The 23936-nt window shown below is 38.7% G+C and overlaps 1 protein-coding gene across 1 annotated transcript in view; it reads left to right on the top strand.

Annotated features, from left to right (window-relative positions):
• LOC121381192 (integrin beta-PS-like) overlaps positions 1-22842 on the top strand; it is a 69261-nt gene extending 46419 nt beyond the window's left edge. Inside the window, exons 14-23 of the mRNA XM_041510381.1 lie at positions 4746-4803; positions 6948-7103; positions 8243-8388; positions 11464-11600; positions 13317-13426; positions 13874-13957; positions 14688-14826; positions 17518-17631; positions 18449-18615; positions 21062-22842. Of these exons, the coding sequence (XP_041366315.1) occupies positions 4746-4803; positions 6948-7103; positions 8243-8388; positions 11464-11600; positions 13317-13426; positions 13874-13957; positions 14688-14826; positions 17518-17631; positions 18449-18615; positions 21062-21145 (1195 nt within the window). The 3' untranslated portion in view covers positions 21146-22842. The remainder of the gene's footprint in view (positions 1-4745; positions 4804-6947; positions 7104-8242; positions 8389-11463; positions 11601-13316; positions 13427-13873; positions 13958-14687; positions 14827-17517; positions 17632-18448; positions 18616-21061) is intronic.
• Positions 22843-23936: the final 1094 nt, after the last annotated feature.

The following is a 23936-nucleotide window of genomic DNA, read 5'->3' as shown; positions in this document are numbered from 1 at the left end:
TTTTGGTCATCCTGGTGTTTTTAATATAAAAAAATGCATTTCTCATATTTTTAAAAACGCACTTGCGTTTGAGAAGTAACAGTTATGGAGTCGAGTTTTAGTCTATTTTTAGAGTGTATTTCACCATTTCAAAGTGACAAACATGACAGACTCATGTTTCACTCAACTGTAACTTTATCCAAATGTTTTACAAGTTTGTAGATTAACTAAATTTAGTGTAAATTTTCACGGGTTGAAACTAGGGTATGCCCCTTTAATTTGTGATTGTTATTAATGTGAGGGTGTGAAATTTACTACAATTATATAAAGAAATGCTTGACTTACTAGACCATTTCCAACTACATTTGGTGGGTATCTACCTTGACCTATGGAGAAACAAAAGGTTAATTGGGTCGTTCTGAACATCACCCCCTTGGGGCGGGTTGGAGGGGGGAATGCGAATGGGCCCAAAAGGGAAAAACTAAACCAATTTGTTTTAACCTTCTCTTCTTCCATAAGGGCGAGATGTAACCCAGTGGTAAAACGCTTGATGCGCGGTTGGTTTGGGATCGTTCCCTATCAGTGGGCCCATTGGGCTATTTCTTGCTCCAGCCTGTGCACCACGACTGGTACATCAAAGGCCGTGGTATGTGTTATCCTGTCTATGAGATGGTGCATATAAAAGATCCGTTGCTGCTAATAAAAAAGAGTAGTCCACGAAGTGGCGACAGCGGGTTTCCTCCCTTAATATCTGTATGGTCTTTAACCATATGTCCGACGCCATATAACCGTAAATAAAATGTGTTGACTGCGTCGTTAAATAAACCATTTCCTTCCTTCTTCCATAAATGCCAAGCCTCAACACATGGAAACATACGTTTTTGAACAAATCGAAAAATATGTTTATAAATTTGTTTTTCTGGTATCCACCCACCCCTCGAGTGAATGAAAGGCGGGACCTAAAAGGCAAAAAATAAGCCAAATAAAGTAAAGTTTGTTTTATTTAACGACGCCGCTAGAGCACATTGATTTTTTATCTTATCATCGACTATTGGACGTCAAACATATGGTCATTCTGACACTGTTTTTAGAGGAAACCCGCTGTCGCCACATAGGCTACTCTTTTACGACAGGCAGCAAGGGATCTTTTATTTGCGCTTCCCACAGGCAGGATAGCACAAACCATGGCCTTTGTTGAACCAGTTAGGGATCACTGGTCGGTGCAAGTGGTTTACACCTACCCATTGAGCCTTGCGGAGCACATACTCAGGGTTTGGAGTCGGTATCTCGATTAAAAATCCCATGCCTCGACTGAGATCCGAACCCAGTACCTACCAGCCTGTAGACCGATGGCCTGCCACGACGCCACCGAGGCCGGTAAACCAAATAAAAAACCAAATGTCTTCTCTACTTACAGAAATGCTATGACCGAATAGTCATCATATATGTAAAGGCCATTAGATGGTTTGTCAAAAGTTGTGAATTGCATTAATGTTTGTTCCCTATATAGTTGTATACAGAAATACTGTAATTGTTTTCACAGCTACTACTCTTTTAGACAATTTTCAACTAAATTTGGCGGAAAGTTTCCTTGACCCATGGAGAGAGCAAATAATAAATTGGTAATTTTGACACCATGAGTAAATACTATAATTTAATGATGATTTCCCCACTACTACTGTGGGGACAGATATTGTACATGCTATATACAGAGTAGTCCCACTACTACTGTGGGGACAGATATTGTACATGCTATATACAGAGTAGTCCCACTACTACTGTGGGGACAGATATTGTACATGCTATATACAGAGTAGTCCCACCACTACTGTGGGGACAGATATTGTACATGCTATATACAGAGTAGTCCCACCACTACTGTGGGGACAGATATTGTACATGCTATATACAGAGTAGTCCCACCACTACTGTGGGGACAGATATTGTACATGCTATATACAGAGTAGTCCCACCACTACTGTGGGGACAGATATTGTACATGCTATATACAGAGTAGTCCCACCACTACTGTGGGGACAGATATTGTACATGCTATATACAGAGTAGCCCACCACTACTGTGGGGACAGATATTGTACATGCTATATACAGAGTATTCCCACCACTACTGTGGGGACAGATATTGTACATGCTATATACAGAGTAGTCCCACCACTACTGTGGGGACAGATATTGTACATGCTATATACAGAGTAGTCCCACCACTACTGTGGGGACAGATATTGTACATGCTATATACAGAGTATTCCCACCACTACTGTGGGGACAGATATTTTACATGCTATATACAGAGTATTCCCACTACTACTGTGGGGACAGATATTGTACATGCTATATACAGAGTATTCCCACTACTACTGTGGGGACAGATATTGTACATGCTATATACAGAGTATTCCCACTACTACTGTGGGGACAGATATTGTACATGCTATATACAGAGTATTCCCACTACTACTGTGGGGACAGATATTGTACATGCTATATACAGAGTATTCCCACTACTACTGTGGGGACAGATATTGTACATGCTATATACAGAGTAGTCCCACCACTACTGTGGGGACAGATATTGTACATGCTATATACAGAGTATTCCCACCACTACTGTGGGGACAGATATTGTACATGCTATATACAGAGTAGTCCCACCACTACTGTGGGGACAGATATTGTACATGCTATATACAGAGTAGTCCCACCACTACTGTGGGGACAGATATTGTACATGCTATATACAGAGTAGTCCCACCACTACTGTGGGGACAGATATTGTACATGCTATATACAGAGTAGTCCCACCACTACTGTGGGGACAGATATTGTACATGCTATATACAGAGTAGTCCCACCACTACTGTGGGGACAGATATTGTACATGCTATATACAGAGTAGTCCCACCACTACTGTGGGGACAGATATTGTACATGCTATATACAGAGTAGTCCCACCACTACTGTGGGGACAGATATTGTACATGCTATATACAGAGTAGTCCCACCACTACTGTGGGGACAGATATTGTACATGCTATATACAGAGTAGCCCACCACTACTGTGGGGACAGATATTGTACATGCTATATACAGAGTAGTCCCACCACTACTGTGGGGACAGATATTGTACATGCTATATACAGAGTAGTCCCACCACTACTGTGGGGACAGATATTGTACATGCTATATACAGAGTATTCCCACCACTACTGTGGGGACAGATATTTTACATGCTATATACAGAGTATTCCCACCACTACTGTGGGGACAGATATTGTACATGCTATATACAGAGTATTCCCACCACTACTGTGGGGACAGATATTGTACATGCTATATACAGAGTATTCCCACTACTACTGTGGGGACAGATATTGTACATGCTATATACAGAGTATTCCCACTACTACTGTGGGGACAGATATTGTACATGCTATATACAGAGTATTCCCACTACTACTGTGGGGACAGATATTGTACATGCTATATACAGAGTAGTCCCACCACTACTGTGGGGACAGATATTGTACATGCTATATACAGAGTAGTCCCACCACTACTGTGGGGACAGATATTGTACATGCTATATACAGAGTAGTCCCACCACTACTGTGGGGACAGATATTGTACATGCTATATACAGAGTAGTCCCACCACTACTGTGGGGACAGATATTGTACATGCTATATACAGAGTAGTCCCACCACTACTGTGGGGACAGATATTGTACATGCTATATACAGAGTAGTCCCACCACTACTGTGGGGACAGATATTGTACATGCTATATACAGAGTAGTCCCACCACTACTGTGGGGACAGATATTGTACATGCTATATACAGAGTAGTCCCACCACTACTGTGGGGACAGATATTGTACATGCTATATACAGAGTAGTCCCACCACTACTGTGGGGACAGATATTGTACATGCTATATACAGAGTAGTCCCACCACTACTGTGGGGACAGATATTGTACATGCTATATACAGAGTAGTCCCACCACTACTGTGGGGACAGATATTGTACATGCTATATACAGAGTATTCCCACCACTACTGTGGGGACAGATATTGTACATGCTATATACAGAGTATTCCCACCACTACTGTGGGGACAGATATTGTACATGCTATATACAGAGTATTCCCACCACTACTGTGGGGACAGATATTGTACATGCTATATACAGAGTATTCCCACCACTACTGTGGGGACAGATATTGTACATGCTATATACAGAGTATTCCCACCACTACTGTGGGGACAGATATTGTACATGCTATATACAGAGTATTCCGACCACTACTGTGGGGACAGATATTGTACATGCTATATACAGAGTATTCCCACTACTACTGTGGGGACAGATATTGTACATGCTATATACAGAGTATTCCCACTAGTACTGTGGGGACAGATATTGTACATGCTATATACAGAGTAGTCCCACTACTACTGTGGGGACAGATATTGTACATGCTATATACAGAGTAGTCCCACTACTACTGTGGGGACAGATATTGTACATGCTATATACAGAGTAGTCCCACTACTACTGTGGGGACAGATATTGTACATGCTATATACAGAGTATTCCCACTACTACTGTGGGGACAGATATTGTACATGCTATATACAGAGTATTCCCACTACTACTGTGAGGACAGATATTGTACATGCTATATACAGAGTATTCCCACTACTACTGTGGGGACAGATATTGTACATGCTGTATATATTTTTAGTTACAGGGGCAAGACGAAGACGAACACCTGTGATAATCTCAGTCCTCAAGGAGGAGAGGTAATGCAGTCCTAATCAAAATTATGTCCAACCGTTTTGGGTTTTTTTTACTTAATATTATTACATACAATTCATAAAACTCACTCGAACGAAAATTTGAAAACTGAATTGGCAAAATTATCACCTATTATTATATACGACGAGCTCTACTGGTCTACCAGTTATTGAAAAGAAAAAGAAAAGAAGAAAAAAGAGTAAAAATACTGGTAACTAGGGGAGGGGAGCAAACTGGGATGGCCAGTTATTAAACATAAGGTCATAATATTATATAATTTACAGTTTACAATGTTTGTAATCACCTGTGGTAGCATTAATACAGTTTCTAACACCATGGAGAATTTTGAGCTACATTATTGTGAACTGTCGAAGTTAATAAATCCAAAATATTCATTCAAATGCACATTTAAACTACCTTTCAACTGAGTGGAGAACAAAACCTACTCTGGCCCATCCATCTTCAGAGTTGGTGTGGTCAGTACGGTTTAAGCCACGATAATTTGGTGTCTAACATGTTATGGTTCGTTAGGGACTTTTGTCTATAGATGTTTTCACAGAACAACCAGTTTCATGGTTAGCATATCAAAGGTCTGGATAAATGATGTGTTTAGATTTTTCTTAAAATCAAATATTATTAGCAGGGGCGTAGCGTGGTCGAACATGAACCTAGCGGATCCTTTTGTTTACATATTCCTCGAATAGCCCAATATTACACTGTAATAAATGCGTTTAGCCTCAGCTCGGACCCCTACCCTCTCCCCGCAGTCTACGTCCCGTATTAACTACTATTCAGAAAACTACAGGTTCCCCTCTAAGACCAAATGTCACTAGCAGCAATGCTTGCAACCATGGATTAAAGGCGCAGAGGCGTCAACAGACGGTTTTCGGTATACGATATGTTTGTTTACTGTGAATTATTTTTTAAAAACAAAATCAAAAGAAGAAATCATACGTAGACAAGAAAAGAAATTATATCAGCAATAATAACAGCTAAATCTCAAAATATCTTTTTGGAAACAGTACACAATTGATCTGGGAAAACCGGCTATCAAATGAATTCGTTATGTCTTGGCACACGTGCGCGACCTATATCCACACATGCGAGTTATTATTGTTTATTAATTAATTATGAAATGTCAAACAAATTAACATACATATGATATATGTACACATAAAGTAATTATTAATAGTACACTGCGCTCATTGGCCAAGTAAAAGAGGAAACCTGTTATCCACCTGCCTCGATGTTTCATTGATTCCGACTCGGACTTGAGCGGTCGTAGGGTCACTTCATCAACAGGCTGTTTCTCGTTCCAACCAGTGCACCATGACTGATATATTAAAGACCGTGGTATGTGCTGTCTTTTCTGTTGGATGGTTCACATAAAAGATTCCCATCTACTAATGGGACAAAGCAGAGGGTTTCTTCTCTACGACTATACGTCAAAACGTTACGGAATGTTTAACATCCAATAGCCTATGATTAATAAATCAATGTGTTCTAGTGGTGTCGTTAAACAAACAAAAAAAGGTTAACTTTTTCATCTACAGCTGTGTTACAATTATGCAGTCCTAGAAAGAGGGCTTGAACCGTATTTGGATATTTACAAAAGGAATTATTTGTGTAATAGTAATTTGGAACAATTCTTTAATTGGGTTTTTCTCGTCCCAACTAGTGCTCCACGACTGGTGTATCAAAGAATGTGGTGTGTGATGTCCTGATTGTAGGAAAGTGCATATACAAGATTCCGCGCTGCTATTGTACTACATGTCACAATACCAAATGTGTGTCATCTAACAGCCGATAATTATTAGTCCCCTACCTGTCCAACCGGAGGGGACTATAGGTTTCATATCCATCCTTCTGTCTGTCTGTCCGTCTGTCTGTCTGTCTATCTGCTGTCTGTCTGACACACATATAGTTTTTCGTTTTATTTTCTCACAAATCCTTAAAATTGTGTGCATAGCTTTATCATGTTCTGTTACAGATCAAGTTTGACTTTTATAGGGATTTATCCTGTTTTAAACAGAGTTATGGCTCTTGAAATTAGGAGATATGAAAATGTGTTAAGCCCGGTAAGGGACATATTATATTTCTTTAGCAATACTTTCAGAATGCTTATTAAGTCAATGTGCTTGTTTCCTAGGTAACCTTTGACGTGGAGATCTCTACCACGTCGTGTCCTGAGAAGAAGTCTGACAGACGAAAGACAGTCACCATACAACCAGTAGGCCTGGCCGAGAAACTCACGCTCCAGATCGACATTATGTGTGAGTGTGAGTGTGAGCAACCAAATATGGAAGTAAGTTTATAACTCATGGCGGCATCAAACGCCCTCTTGGGGCAGGATCTAGATTAGACTGTAGAGCACACGACTGAGGTGCTTGCGTCGTAGGGTCGAACCACCTCAGTGGACAAATTATCTGACTGTTGTTTTCTTCCTGTTGTAACTAGTGCCCCACGACTGGTGTATTAAAGTCCATGGTATGTGCTGTCCTATCTGGGAAAGTGAATATAATATATATAATATTAGTATGAACGATCTCTTGCTTCTAATGGAAAAATGTTCTGGTTTTCCATCTAAGACTTCCCATGACAAATTTCAAGTGTTTGACATCCAGTAACAGATGATTAATAAACCAGTGTGTTCTAGTGGTGTTCTTAAACAAAATAAACTTTGCAAAGGTCCTTCGTCTTCATTCTTTCTTTTGCAAACAAAACCTGTTAACTATTTACAATCTATAGATCATCTACATTGTTATTCGCGTGAAACAGTATTCTTCAATAAGCGTTCGATTCATTCGTCAGTCTAATTCACATAAAAATGTATTGATGATCTCGCCATAACAGTGTAACAATGTATTTTAAAATAATGACCAAACCTGTTTTAACGTTTCGGCCATAGACCTTTATCAAACCCCAATATAGACAGACAGACAGACAGACAAGAAGACACTACAGGAAGAAACCCCCTTTTAATAACGTTCAGGTTAAATACGTAGGTGCTGACGGGTTTCTTCCTGTAGTGTGTGTCTTAGTGGTTAATATGTGAAATATTTGTTATCGGTGAACTCGAAAATAATCAGTGTCGATGTCAAACATAAGATTATTGTTGTATTAGAGCGGGAATCGTTGCCTACAGTGTGGCAAGCAGCCTTTCCGTGTTTTTACTATACAGTTGTCTCTAGCGGCAGAGATCGACCATAGCCGTCCAAAATGTGCGTCTAACTCTCGAACGGCAGAGCACTCGTACTAGGCTGGCAGGTGCTGGATAGTATCTGGGCACCGACGTCCATCTGGTTTTAACGATAACGTATACGTTATAGCGTGGTGTTTCGATCTTCATTTCATTTTTATATACGAATATTTATGAATATTTATCAATGTTTATATACATGTGTATTTAATATAGACGGATTATGTTCTTTCTTTAAATACGAGGAGCGGAACAGTCCGAAATGTAGTTCGGGTAACGGAACGTTCGAGTGTGGGATCTGCTCATGTAACACGGACCGCTATGGGGCACTGTGTGAGTGCAGCAGAGTGGACGTCACCAGTGGGGGAAACCGCCAGGCCTGTATTGCCAGGTACAGTACAGTACAACCGGTGTAAACGGAATACCAGTCCATATAGTGTTGTCCCCCTACTCCCCCCTCCCCATTCGGACTTTCCTAAGAATACAAGTCCGTATAGTGTTATACCCCCGCCCCCTGTACTCACCTAGGAATATAAGTCCAAGCTGGTCTGACTTCTAGCTATCTAAGTCCTGACCGGACTTACATTCCTGGGCCTACTTCACAAAGATGTCTTAGGCTCTGCTAGACAACAAAGCATCCTCTTTGCACGTCTTTTAGCATTGCACTGCGAGAGTTTAGTGAATTAGGCCCCTGGACAATTGGAAGTTAACTCCAGTGGGATATATGAAAATTAAATTGTAAATAAAATAAAACAGTTTCCTTTCTGGTTTATTTGATTAAGTTTAGTTATTTTTGCCATTGACGCCTCTCTTTATTTAGATATTCTCAATTAATTCCAACATTTTCCATTTATTCCCTTTCCAAGAAGCACCCATCTAAATATGTACCACGATTTGTTGAACATCACCAGTGCTTGTTCTTCCAACTGATAAATGCTTTAATATTAAAAGTAATGTTCGGAAACTCGAAAATATTTCACATATTTCGAAGAATATATCAATACTCAAGTAGAAATATAACTTCTACAAACACAATTATCTGATAAATATGATGCACTAGTATTTGATAATAATAATAATAATAATAATAATAATAATTCATACACAAAATATGATGTTTGCGTTCTATTAAATTATCATGTTATATTTCATATTATTTCATTTTCTTTTCTGTTCTTTCAGTTTATCAATAGGTGGGTTTTTTTTTTTTTACAAACGATTACTTTTATTGATTGATTGATTGATTGATTTATTAAAAACTGCATTCGCCATGGTTGTAAAATTTAATGTTTGTAATTAGGAAAGGGCCTCGTATGTTGGATAACTTGTGCCCAATGATTTTGTATATATATATAATTAAATTTTCTTTGCGTCTATACACTTTATGGCAATCTGATTGGTCCAGAGGTGCTTACTTCTTTTCGTTCATATCTCGATGAACCGAAAAACGTTAAGCCACGCCTACTACCCCCTCCCCCCCCCCACACACACTGACTCGCACTACTTTTGTGCAACAAGCCGGATTATTCTGGCAATCATATTTAGATATTTTGAAGAAAACACACGTGAAAGCTACAAAAAATGTATACGATAAATTAATGGAAAATGCTATAGCAGAGTAGACATGTAGATATATACGCTTTGATTTTTTTTAAAAACCCACACACACCCCAAAACCGCAACCTCTTCGCTAATCATGACATGAGACTCGGTCAGTGGCCAAAGAAATCATGTAGGAAACTTCACTTCTGTAACTTACTTGTAAGCGATGTTCTACAGCTGTTGGCGAAAATTAAACGGTTCCACCAGCAGCATAAATGTTAAACACGTTCTCTTCGTTCACTTTCATAAAATATAAACTAAACACGAATAGGACAATTCCTTCCAATATAACTAAACGACCTGATTCAAATGATAGTGAATGAACGTTCGCATTCTTACGCGACATAAATATCAATGAACTTTACACAAACAATACTACAGGCGTATTTAAAGCTAAACAAAATAAATTCAGTTATGTATTGTTAAAGTATGCATATAAATTTAATTATACGATTTGACCGCAGTTATTTTTTAGTTCATGCAAGTATGAACCGAAAAAACGATGTGCACACTTTTGTATGACCCTCTACGCGGGCTCATACAATGTGCACATCGTTTTTTTCGGTTCATACTTGCATAATCAATCAATAAAAGTAATCGTTTGTAAAGAAAAAACCCACCCTATATATATATATATATATATATATATATATATATATATATATATATATTCAATAAAATATGTTTTCAATCAATACACCACCTTTAAAATAGTGACGTAACTCAGTGGTGCAGTGCTCGCCTGATGCGTAATCGATCCTTGATCGATTCACGTTGGTGGGTCCTTTGGGCTATTTCTCGTTCCACAGCTTGTGTAACAAAGGCCGTGGTACGTACCATCCTGTCTGTCGGATAGTGCATATAAGACATCACTTGCAGCTAATTGAAAAGAGTAGCCCATGAAGTGGCGACAGCGGGTTTCCTCTCTCAATATCTGTGTGTTCCTTAACCGTGGTCTTTAACGCCACATAACCGTAAATAAAATGTGTTGAGTGCGTCGTTAAATAAAACATTTCCTTCCTTCCTCTGTTTGGACATCACAGGTTATTCCATTGCTCTTGTTGATAATAAGACGCCTGGTTCACATTATTTGTGTTACATTATTTACTACATTCTATTGGCCAAATTTGCAATATTATAGTGGTATGATAATTAAATCGACCGAAAGTAAGGTGTGTAACTATTACGTGTTAAAAACCGGCCTCGGTGGCGTAGTGGTTAGGCCATCGGTCTACAGGCTGGTAGATACTGGGTTCGGATCGCAGTCGAGGCATGGGATTTTTAATCCAGATACCGACTCCGAACCCTGAGTGTGTTAGAGCAGATAATAGAAAACTATGTCAAATGTAAACATTACGGGTTATTTATACCTTGGGCACGTCAAAGGCTTTATTAGCAGCTGGATGAGTTTGTTTCTCAAGGAAAAGGTTTCACGAAGATATCTGTGTTTTTTATGACTATAATTATTAATCCACTACTTGTCCAACTTCGTATCATGTTTATGTCCCGAGTGAAATGGTGTTCACTTGTTACGAGCTTTAGCAAGTGATAATGTAAATTATTTTACGAGTGACATAAACATGATAGGAAATGGTAGCGAGTTTAATATCCTATTTATTACCCATAGTCGAACTTAATTTATATCATTCAACTCGTTTGGTTTTAGCCGGCCAGTCGATGACGTCATCATGTACCGTCGAAGTTTTACGTCCCACTTGACGTTCTAGTGGGACGTATTACTTTGATATGTACCAAGATATTTTTAACCATATGGATAATAATATATATTTTGTGTCTGTGTGTCCTGTATATGTTCTGTAAGCAAATCCTTAGTTACGGTCATTGGAAATGCTTTCCTCCACAGTGCCAACTCGACGGTAGAGTGTATGAACCGGGGGGAGTGTCAGTGTGGGACGTGCGAGTGTAAACAACCGTACAGCGGGACGTTCTGTGAATGTAACGACGAAGGTTGCCCACGATTTAACGGTGCCATTTGTGGAGGTGAGCATTTTAAACCTTTATTTCACTATATAGACTGACCTATTTGTTTAACGACACCACCAAAGCACATCGGCTATTGGATGTTAAACGTTTGGTAATTCTGAAATATAGTCTTAGTGAGGAAACCCGCTACTTGTTTCCATTAGTAGGAAAGGATATTTTATATTCATCATCTCACAGACAGGATAGCACATACCACCGCCTTTGATATACCAGTCGTGGTGCACTGGCTGGAACAAGAAATAGCTCATCCACCAACGGGGATCGATCCCAAACCGAACGCACATCAGTTGAGCATATTACCACTGGGTTACGCCCCCCCCCTCCCCCTCCCCGATGGAGTCAGTTTTTTTTCTGTTGCAACGAGAGCTCCACGATGGATACGTCAAAAGCTGTGGTATGTACTGTGAAGTGTCGGTACGAGTAGCTATTAGTGTGGCTGCATCGGGTTTCCTGTGTTTGTCTCTCGACGAAGTGTGGAAATAACCATGTGTTAGACACCAAACAGCCGCAGTTTAAAATGTGCTGAGGTGTTGTTAAACAAACATTCCTTTCCTTTCGGGTGACGTAGCTCTGTATTTCCCAGCACCACATGCAAACCTCGTACTTTACCGCTAATAAAGCTGGCCTGACCGATAGCTAATAATCAAACGAGAAAATGGAAATGAAGGGATTTATCCAGGTATTCCGTGGATCCGAACATAGGCCCCCTGCCAAAAGAACATGGCATTGAAAATTCTCAATTTCTATACTAAAATTTCCCACTATATACATATTTAATTATGCCAGGTTCTAATACATTAGTTTAACAGTGGCATTGCATCAGTTAGTGGCCTCAAATCATATAGTCCAAGTATGATTTTCTCGCGTTATTTTGTCCTGTCCCATCGGAAATGGGACCCTGGATAAATACATGAAATGTAGAACTAAGATATTGGGAGCGGGACACCAACATTGGAGGCGGGTGGGGCACAAACATTTTGAGTATGTTGATTTGAGATAATCCCCAAAACACGCCTCCAGACTAAAATAATAATAATAAATAACAAAATAAATAAAACGAGAAAAATAGCCACCCAGCCACAAATAATAATCACCCCCCCCCCCCCCCCCCCCCCCCCCCCCCCCCCCCCCCCCCAACCCCCAAAAAACAAAAACAAAAACAAACACCAAAAAACAAAAACAACAACAACTACAACAAAACAAACCCAAACTCGCCGGAACATATTAAAGGAAGTGTCCTGAGTTTCTTGCATTGTAAGATGTTTCCGACTAATAAAATCTGTTAACGTCTAAAAATACACATTAAATATTTTTTTTTTATTTAGAATATAAGTGTCTGTTTATTCAATGTGTTTCTGATCGTTTTAATATTTGTAAGAAGCCCAAATTGGATTTTGTCTTCAAATAATGTCGTACGTACGAAAAAAATAAATGGAATTTAACCTAGTATAAATACTAGAAGGATCAGAAACACGTTTAATATATTTTTATGCAGAAAAATATATTTGGTATGTAATTACAGTCGTTAAAAAATCTCTGTTAGTCGATAACAACTTAAAAATTGCAGCAAACTCAGGACTGTCCCTCTAAGTTCCAGATTTTGATGGTTTTATTCAGTAGATCCACGAATTGTTCTATACACTAAACCTGTTTGAAAAGTGACACCATATGCCGTGTTTCGTTTGTTTGAACAATTTATAAATGTTTTGATAGGACCAACACGAGGACAGTGTGTATGTGGTGAGTGCGCATGCTCAGACGACTACACCGGTGACGACTGTAGCTGTTCCCTGACCAATGAAACATGCATCGGCGAGAACGAGGTAAGATTGAGCTAAACGTGTACGTGGATTTGTTATTGACGTTTGGCCTATATTTAAAAAAAAAAAACCCGATTGTAAGACATAATTCAAGAAAATCAATAGTGTATAATAATTAATTAATACATTTCTTGTGTGCAGAGACTGTATTAAGGGTCTAGGAAGGTGAAGTTAACTCCTAGGGACCCGTTTTACGAAGCGATCTTAGCGTTAAGATCTGTTTTAGTGCATACGTTAGTTATGCACATAAGTGATCTTGGCACTTCGTAAAACAAGGCCCAGAACTGTTATCCCTAGATCTTTTATGAGTTTGTTAGTGTGTCTTTTGTGGCTCTGTCAAGTTAACATATTTACGTTGAATTTATCATATTTTGATTTTGAATAAATCTTGAACTTTGTCCTGTACAACTAACGGTGTTTGTTTTTATTTATTTATTTTTTTGGTTGCAGAAAGTGTGCAGTGGTAGAGGAACATGCACGTGCGGAAAGTGTCTTTGTGAAGGAGGATACGTCGGTAACTGCCAGACATGCCCAGTAAGGAAACTACTATTTATTATTATAATTTCAGTATAAAGATCGGGCTTGCCTAAATAGACTATTATTACTGAAAAAGGCTAGCGTATTGAGACTTTCTTGACTAATAGTCATTCACGATATTGTACAAATGTTGGTCAGGTTTTGACTCTTAAATAAAATATTTGTGTTTAGTGCATTGTTAAACAAATAAAACAATCCTACATTCTTATATAAAATAAAAAGAAAGAATATATTTTGAACAATTCATGAATCTATTGGAAAAAAAATTCCTAATTTTATATGCCCGTCTTTGGCGAGTCGTATTATGGTATGGTTATCCGTCCGTTATCTCTTCATTTCTGAGTCATATATTTCTTATCAGTTCATATAGGACCATCAAACCTTATATGTAAGTACAAATGTAAGGATGGCGGTGTGTCGCATTCCACAACTAGGTCACATCGACATTCTGTTCACGCATTACTGTGAACTACTACGGCGGCGATGTCCAATACAACTGCCTGTCGACGAATAACAAGGGCAACATAAAAACACACATTTAATAAACAGTTTTGTTTTTTAAATCTTCTACTAGAATAGCACAGATGATATGTTTATTTATTAACAATTAACAATTAGTTTTAAAATATTTGGAGTGTTATTCAGTTAACAAAATTAAGTTGTTCATTCAAATTACTAAATTGGCCAACTTAAATACTGACAAACTATAAAAACGTATATTTGACAGACTTGTCCAAGTGTCTGTTCATCCATGCGTCCATGTGCCGAGTGTGTAATGGCGGAGGACGAAATCTACAGAATAGCCGAGTGTGCCGACCAGTGTAGTGACACTGTTAATAGCATCGTCATTGCAGACGAACTTCAAGGTAAGTTTAACACCATAACTGTAAACTGTTGCCAACAACATTTTATTTCATTACATGAATTTAAGGTTCAGTTCATGAATCCCAACATATTTTAAAAGGACAAAGTGCATGCTGTATTAGTTCAGACTATTTCACGCTGTTTCGATTATGGCCGCAAGTTGTTGTTCGTCCTACTGAGATTTTGAATGTAACTCCGTGCTGTAACCTCACCGTGGTGCAGAGGTGTAACATTCTCTTTGAGAATGGCCAATACAGCACAAATAAATTTTGAGTAAAAGTCAGTATCTATCTGTGATGTTTGCGTTTTTGCACGGTTCTTTCCACTGTGTTTTTGTTTAAATCTTGAATTTTTATATTGATGTTGATCATCACTTTATTTGTTTTCATTACCATAGTTTGACACCCAGTAGCCGATGTATTGTTCGTACTGGGGTGTCGTTAAACATTCATTCATTCCTTCATTCCATAGTAGAGCTCTGTTCTGGAGTTCCATGAGTCGCAGGTCTTACCCACCCCCGCCAGTGCCCCAACACCAGAATCGTGATATATACTAGCCCGCCCTTGACGAAACTGCATATAAAAGATCTCTTGCTTCTTCTTCAATAAAAGTAGGCTACACATAGAATATCAGCCTACTACATTTTGCTATTGTAGTTATTTAGCGATATTTATATGACAGTGTAACACATGAGGTTCAGCGAGCCTGTTACACCGTTATCTAACCGAGCCAAATAACCACGATATGAAGACGTAACCTGATATATTTTGTGTTATCATGTAACCGCTTTGAAGATATATTTTTGTAATATGTTTCAGTCAAAAGCAGTGTAGAAACCATTAGTATTATCATGTAGAAACTGCTACTGAAGTCGGATAATAGCAGTTGCCCGAAAGCATCTTGGGAATGGCATAGCCAGCCAAAATGTTATGTGTTTAAATAAAATACTTTGATTATATTTCAACATTACAATTGTTGTACCTTTTTTGGTGAAAATAAACACAAGTTTATGTGTGCCCCGAAGAAGATCTACATCACTGGTTGTTAGTGACCATGACGCTGTTCCAATGTAAAGCTACTTGCTTTTTTCTTTAAAAATGTTTAATTCAAAACACTGGCTAGTTCCGAATGAGAGCGAATAATGGAGAATGGAAAAAAGAGGTAGTTTCATGTTACGGGAAGTGTATATGCTCTATTTATGCAGTTCAACAATTGTTGCTGTAAATGAATGTTTGAAAAATGAGGAGAGAACCTACCTAACAATTGAGCAAACATCCGTCATGCGCACAATTCATTTCCTAGTAGATAAGGTTATGATGCTAGCAACGGAGGACATATCAGGCAGTGACATAATAACACTTGGAATTATCACGTAGGGGTTATCAGGTCACAGGAAGCATGGTTGCATGATAAGTGGCAATAGCTTGTTTCTACTTTCTTTCTTTTTCTCCACCAAGTGTAAGCCACCTAAATATCTTAGTATAAAATGTATTAAGCGTCGTTAAACTTCTTTGTCTTCTTTCTTCATAGTATTTAATTCAAAATGCTAAAATATGTGCTGCTTGCCGATTCTTATGTAATAGTGCATATTATTTTGTAGCTACAACTGGATTTCAAACAGTGCTCAATGAAAGGGATATCAAAGATTATTGTTTGTACAAAGACCCATTGCGGCTAATTCATACGAGTAGCCAGTGTTACATAGATACGTTATAGATATGCTACAAAATGTGCTTGGGTATGATTAGTCCATACCGGTGTAATATCCCCCAAATATACCCCCGCCAAACTATACCCAGGGTATAAACTGGACTAGCCCAGAATATACCCCGGGGTATAAAACAGGCTAGTCCAGAATATACCTCTCTTTTATGAAAGCAATAGTTGCTTTTCTTTTAAAGCGTTTATTATTATTATTTACTTATTTATTTTGTATACAGGTTAGTAAAAAAAAAATGAGGGTTAGGGTTAGGGGTATAAAACAGGCTAGCCCACTTTAACCCCGGGTAGTTTGACTGGGGTATATTTTGGGCTGTTACACCGGTCTCTCTGTCTATCTGTTCATCTATTCCACATATAGTTTTCCGGACGTTTGTTTTGTTCTATCTTTTTGCAATACCTCTAGAATTGTTCTGGGATTTTATTTATAGCTTTAACATGTACTGTTATACACATCGGACTTAAGGCTGGTAGATACAGGGTTCGCAGCCCGGTACCGGCTCCCACCCAGAGCGAGTTTTAACAACACCCACTTCTCTTTCACTAACCACTAACAACTAACAACTAACCCACTGTCCTGGACAGACAACCCAAATAGCTGAGGTCTGTGTGCCCAGGACAGCGTGTTTGAACCTTAATTGGATATAAGCACGAAATAATTAAAATGAAATGAATTTTATACACCAACTGACTTTCATACCTATTTAGACAGAGTTATAGTCATTGAACTTAAGATATACAAAAAGTAGTTTTTCAGATATGTACTGTTACAGATCAAGTTTGACTTTCATAGCAATTTACGGTAGGGAACGTGTATTCTTAGAATTGTCCGTACACACGGAATGCTTGTTAAATTAATATCCATTGTGTTTCTTCTTTTATGCGTGCTACAGGTGATGTGACAGAAAATGTTTGTGAAGGAAAAATCGTTAACAGATGTATAGTGCAGTTTCTTTCTTTTATCTGTGCTACAGGTGATGTGACAGAAAATATCTGCGAAGGGAAGGACGTTAACAAATGTATAGTGCAGTTTTGGTTAGTGCATCATGGCTCTGGCAACACAACAATGTATATCGTGGGACGAAAAGGTATACCCATTCATGCAGGCAACGATCCCCTTAATTTCTCTCTGAATCTCTGTCTCCGTCTCTGTCGGTCTCTCTCCATTCTTCCAGCCAGTACACCACGACTGGTATATCAAAGACCGTGGTATGTGGTATCCTATCTGTGGTATGGTGCAGATAAAAGATCCCTTGCTATTAACTTAAAAATGTAGCGGGTTTCCTATCTATACGTCAAAATTTCAAATGTTTGACATCCAGTAGTCTATGATTAATAAAACAATGTGCTCTAGTGGTGTCGATAAACAAAACAAAAACAAACTCTACATTCCACGCTTTCTCTGTTCCACCGATCTCTCTATCTCAGTGGGGAGGGAATTAGCTCAGTCGGTTGAGTGCTCCCTACCTCAGTGGATCCATTAAACTGAATGGCTTTTTTCTCGTTCCAACCATTGCACCACAACTGGTTAAAGGCCGTGGTATATGCTTTCCTGTCTGTGGGAAAGTGCATATATAAAATCCCTTGTAGGTAATGGCAAATATGTAGCTAGGTTTCTTTGATGATTACGAGCCCTCCCTCCCTCTCTCTCTCTCTCTCTCTCTCTCTCTCTCTCTCTCTCTCTCTCTCTCTCTCTCTCTCTCTCTCTCTCTCTCTCTCTCTCTCTCTCTCTCTCTCTCTCTCTCTCTCTCTCTCTCTCTCTCTCTCTCTCTCTCTCTCTCTCTCTCTCTCTCTCTCTCTCTCTCTCTCTGCTTTATATACGATTAAAATATATCAATTTGCTATACTTCCAAAACCTTATTTTTGCGTGTTTTAACAAGACCCCGTTGTTTTCACTGTGTACAGAATGTCCGCGCGAGGTGGATCTGCTTCCCATCATTGCTGGAGTCATTGGGGGTATCGTCGCCGTCGGCCTACTGCTGCTGATTATCTGGAAACTGCTCACCTCGATGCTCGATGGAATAGAGTATGCGCGCTTTATCCAAGAAAGTAAAAACGAAAAGTGGGCCAAGGTAGGTATACATATATTTGGGCGGGACGTAGCCCAGTGGTAAAGCGCTCGCTTGATGCGCGCTCGGTCTAGGGTCGATTCCCGTAGGTGGACCCATTGGGCTATTTCTGGTATATCAAAGGTCGTGGTATGTGTTATCCTGTCTATGAGATGATGCATATAAAAGATCCCTTCCTGCTAATGGAACATAAAATGTTGCGGGTATTCTCTCTAAGACTATATGTCAAAATTACCAAATGTGTGACATCCAATAGCCGATGATTAATAAATCAATATGCTCTAGTGGTGTCGTTAAACAAAACAAACTTTAACTGTATACATGTATTCAACACCATGTTGTTGAAAAGCAAACAACCACACGCACAGAAATAATACACTAACAAAAATCAGTTGTCTAAATAAATATAAATATGCCAGTTTTGTATCTTTATCGTGGCACTAACAGTTATTTATATATTCTGTGATATTTTATATACTGACACACAATGAAAACGCAAAACAGATATTTTTCAATATTTTGTTGTGATTAATGAAAAATATATTTATTGGACTTAAAATAACAATTTATGAGAGGAAGCCATTGATTGGTACTTTTGTTTGAGTTTTAATCCTGGTTTTGTTCTGTTACACATACAATAGCAGAAACACACAAAATGGTGTGAAATGCGTTCACTACATGATCAATCATGCTGCATGCAATGCACGTGAAATACCAGTATGTGGACACATAAAAGTCACGTAACGGTGTCATATTCCTCGTCACATTAAGAATGCCATGACTCAGAGAAGAACAAAGGGAGCGAGCGCTGGGCATGGTTCAAGGGGGGACTTCGCAAAGCCAAGTTGCTGGGACCTTCAGAGTCCATCCATCAACTATTGGACGACTTGTTGTACGTCATCAACAGACCGGGAGTGTCCGTGATCGACCTCGACCTGGTCAACGTCCCGTTACGACCCCACGCCTAGATCGGCAGATTCGATGACACCAACTCCGTGACCGCTTCAGAACTGCGACGATGACAGCACGCAACACGATAGGACGTCATGGAAGGCCTATCCATCCGATGACGGGGGACTTAGATACAGACGTCCGTACAACGGTAAACATGACACCGCGACATCGTGCTGCGAGACTACAGTTTGCTCTCCACAATGGTAATCATCCACCAGCCTTTTACCGGAGCATTGTTTTCTCAGTTGAGTTCCGTTTCTCTGTCTCCTTTGCCGATGGAAGAGCAGGTGTGTACAGGAGACTCCATGAACGGTACGCTGCCGGATGTGTGAGGGAACGTGATCGGTTTGGCGGCGGTTGTCTGATGGTATGGGGGGCAATCAACTGTGATTTCAGGAGTGATCTCATCATTGTCCACGATGCCCTTACAGCCTAGCGTTATGTTGACGTTATTCTAAGACCAGTTCTCCAGCCACTTTTGCGCCGTCACCGAAGACCAGGAGGTCCCCTTCTGTTTCAACAAGACAATGCCCGTCCACATACTACAAAAATTACCCAGGCATTCCTGCAACAAGCCTGTATCACCGTTATGAACTGGCCCGCCGTTTCACCGGATGTGAACACAATTGAACACATGTGGGATGAGTTAGGACGTCGTGTACGTCACCGCCAGCCACCACCGCGTATCGTCGCTGAGCTTGCACAGGCGTTGCAGGAGGAGTGGAGGAACATTCCTGTGGCTTATTTGAGATGTTTGTGGCAATCCTTTCCCCGTCGTCTTCACGCATGCTCATGGGCCAATGGTGGACACATCAGATACTGACCTTGATATCTTTTCGATTACGAATGCAACTCAATTACTGGCCATGTTTCCATGTGAATGTATCTCATGAATATCAGTCATTCATGTCATATTACATTATCCATCAATTCATTAATAGTTTGTCGTTATTTGCAATGAAAAGTTGTTTTTGCGTTTTCATTGTGTGTCAGTATATATTCTTATAACTTGTTTATTATCCTCTATCTAGTGCATGACAGTTTTTATTGTTTTCAGAACGCTAGACAGCTTTCAATGTAAAGTTGCTTTTGTTTTGACGACTATTGATGCACAAGTCAATTCTGGAGTGTCGCCTAGTACGTTTTTTTTAACGTGTCAATCAATTTTGTGCCGCGACCGTATTAATTTACATGTAATTTGCACCTAAATTGTATAGTTATCAAATACTTAAAGTATTGATCTGAAAAATATCACATATTTTTATTACATTGAATAAGCTATCTATTATATGATATATATATATATATATATATATATATATATATATATATATATATATATATATATATATGTGTGTGTGTGTGTGTGTGTGTGTGTGTGTATGTATGTATGTGTATATATATATATATATATATATATATATATATATATATATATATATATATATATATATATATATAAACACTGCTCATTGTGCATATTGTATGATTGTAGGAGATCAATCCAATATACAAAGGACCAACGACCACATTTCAAAACCCCATGATGGAGGAGCGCATGCCACTCAACGACGAATAGCAGCAGAATATCGTTAATCCAGATGTGATATCCAATCAACGACAACTTTAGATTAAACCAATAGTTTTCAGTGACACATACGAGTGTTCAGTAAAGCGTTTCTTCGTAAAACGTTTGCAAACTAGTCCTATGGTTTCGGAAATGGCCATTCGGTTAATGTGTAGCAAGCGCTAAGGTAGCAGGGAAGTAAATTGACCTATCAACGTTGTGTAGTACATTGTAAGCACAGGAAATGTTTCAAAATAGTATTTTAGTAGTTGGCAAGTAAGTAATACATTTTATATTTGGCAGGATGGCACCTGTGTATGTTGCTCACACGTTTGTTAAATGGTATATTATTTTTCATCACCTCTTTCTGTGTACCGAGTATGAATACAAGCTGGTGTGTAGTGACTTCCTAGCAGCCGTGAAAAGGCAAATTACTCCTGGCTTGGACACATCCACCGGGGAATCTCGTAGAAAGTGCCCAAGACAGTCGTACTTGAATCTTCAGTGGATGTAAGCACGAGTCAAATGGTTGACTGATTGACGGAAGGCAAATTAGGGGGTGTCTTCAAACGTGAAAGCTTTTCTCCAGATTTAGAATAAAATAACACCTAGTTCAGATACCTTTAAAGCACAAACTATGGACTGGTTATTATGTGATTAACCCAGAAAAATTAATGTTCTCCACTGTTTTGCATTTATGTTAATATGGTGGGTAGTGTATTATGATTTACTTCCCTGCTACCTGAATGATAAACGGCTCTTCTAATACATATGCAAATTACTATAATAACGTAGATAAACCTTGTTTGTATATAAAAAAGCTTAACAAGTTAGAGTCCTAAGCACATTTTAATTATACGTAATCATGTAGGAAAAAATTCAGTTTAATCACATGATATTGTCACAAGTATTATTTGCATAAGATATCTGAAAACAATGCATATGTAAATGCGAATAAAATTTCTTGTATGTGCATGTTTGTCTATAGATATTAACATTGCCAAAATCATGTGGGATTTTAACTTGTACGTAATTAGCATTAAAATGTATATCAAAATACTGACATGGTTTATCACTATAACACGAATTGATATAGATGCATTGTTATTGTAGATTTGTATATACTGCTTTTGTATCGTGTTGACGTGATTGAATTTATAGTAGAATTATTTTATGAACTTTTATCACAGACCGTTTTTGCTGTTTTTATTTTTGGTAACATTTCTTAAAATATATCACAGTATATACCATGTCTCTCTAAGCTTTCTCAATCGTGGTTGATGTATTGAAATTATTCACTGGTTAGAGAGACCACTATTTAATGCCCATTCTGTAACAGTATTACACCTCAACGTTTATAATAATGATACTTGTTTTGTATTTTTATTCATTTGCAAATACTAGTATGCGTCCGTATGTCTCTTTCTATTTGTATGTGTGTGCGTGTGTGTGTGTGTGTGTGTGTGTTAGTGTATGTGAATGTGTGTTACATGTGCAGTGTTTTTTGTGTGTGTTAGTGTATGTGAGTATATGTTGCACGTGCAGTGTTGTGTGTGTGTGTGTGTGTGTGTGTGTGTGTGTGAATCATTCTAAATCGATAATTACTATTATTTTAAGAATCCATATGCTACATGACTAAATATTATCTCTTTGTATTGTATATTATTGTATACAATAACTTATTGCAAATAAAATGTAATTTTATATAACTTGCCATTTTGTTTTAATTTTGTATATCTTGTTAGTCAGGCCCAAAAGAACGACATCTGGAGTGGAGGGGGCAGAGTCTGTATTTATGGGGCACAATCCAGATTTTATCTTTATTGCCCCCCAGAGCCCCCAAATTCCTACGGGCCTGATGAGTGGGTCTGTGTGATATATATATATATAATCACATTTGTAGTTTTTAGTACACAAATACAGGCAAGGGAGGTAATTGGCTCAAGAAGCCACTAATCAAAGTGGACTCTCTCTCTCTCTCTCTCTCTCTCTCTCTCTCTCTCTCTCTCTCTCTCTCTCTCTCTCTCTCTCTCTCTCAATTAGTTTCAGGTTAAATTATAAAGTTAAAATTTATATATCGTTTTGTTTAACGACGCCACTAGAGGACATTAATTTATTAATCATCGGCTATTGGATGTCAAACATTTTGGTAATTCTGATATATTAGTAGTGATGCACTAGCTGGAATGAGGAATAGCCCGATGGGTCCACCGACGGGGATCGATCTCAGACCCGTCGCGCACCACACGAGCGCTTTACCACCGGAATACGTCCCACACCCAGGTTAAAATTATAAGTCTTGGAGCTATCAATTTCTATCGTGCCTATTTGATCGGGTTGTGTGGCTGTGGCGACCGGAGCAGTCATTCGTATGTCTTTAACTCGATACCACACCTATGTGTGTTATCAGTATGTGTTATCATAAATATCAAATGTGTAAGAAAAACAAGGTTCAAGACGCTGTCTTGGAAACACACCTCAATTATCTGGGCTGTCTGTCCAGGACAGCTGGTTAGTGAATGGTTGTTAATCGTTAGTGATAGAGAGATCGGTGATACGAACCCAGTACCTACCAGTCTTGAGTACCACTACGTATCAAGTAGCATTTTAAAAGTTTGTAAGAAGGGTCATACTCGTATACTATAGGACGGCTAGCAGACACAATCAAATTTCGAAAATAGTCATATTTATATATTATACATTTTATTCACATAATTTATATACATTGTCTAGTTTATAACAGGAGTGTAAGGTAGTAGACCTAATTATCAGGGCCCCAACCCTGTCAGTACAATAGTTGTTT

The sequence above is a fragment of the Gigantopelta aegis genome, chromosome 9, assembly GCF_016097555.1.
Source record: "Gigantopelta aegis isolate Gae_Host chromosome 9, Gae_host_genome, whole genome shotgun sequence".
Lineage (NCBI taxonomy): Eukaryota > Metazoa > Mollusca > Gastropoda > Neomphalida > Peltospiridae > Gigantopelta > Gigantopelta aegis.
The sequence above is the reverse complement of the archived record's forward strand: the minus strand, read 5'-3'. Positions and strand labels throughout refer to the sequence as shown.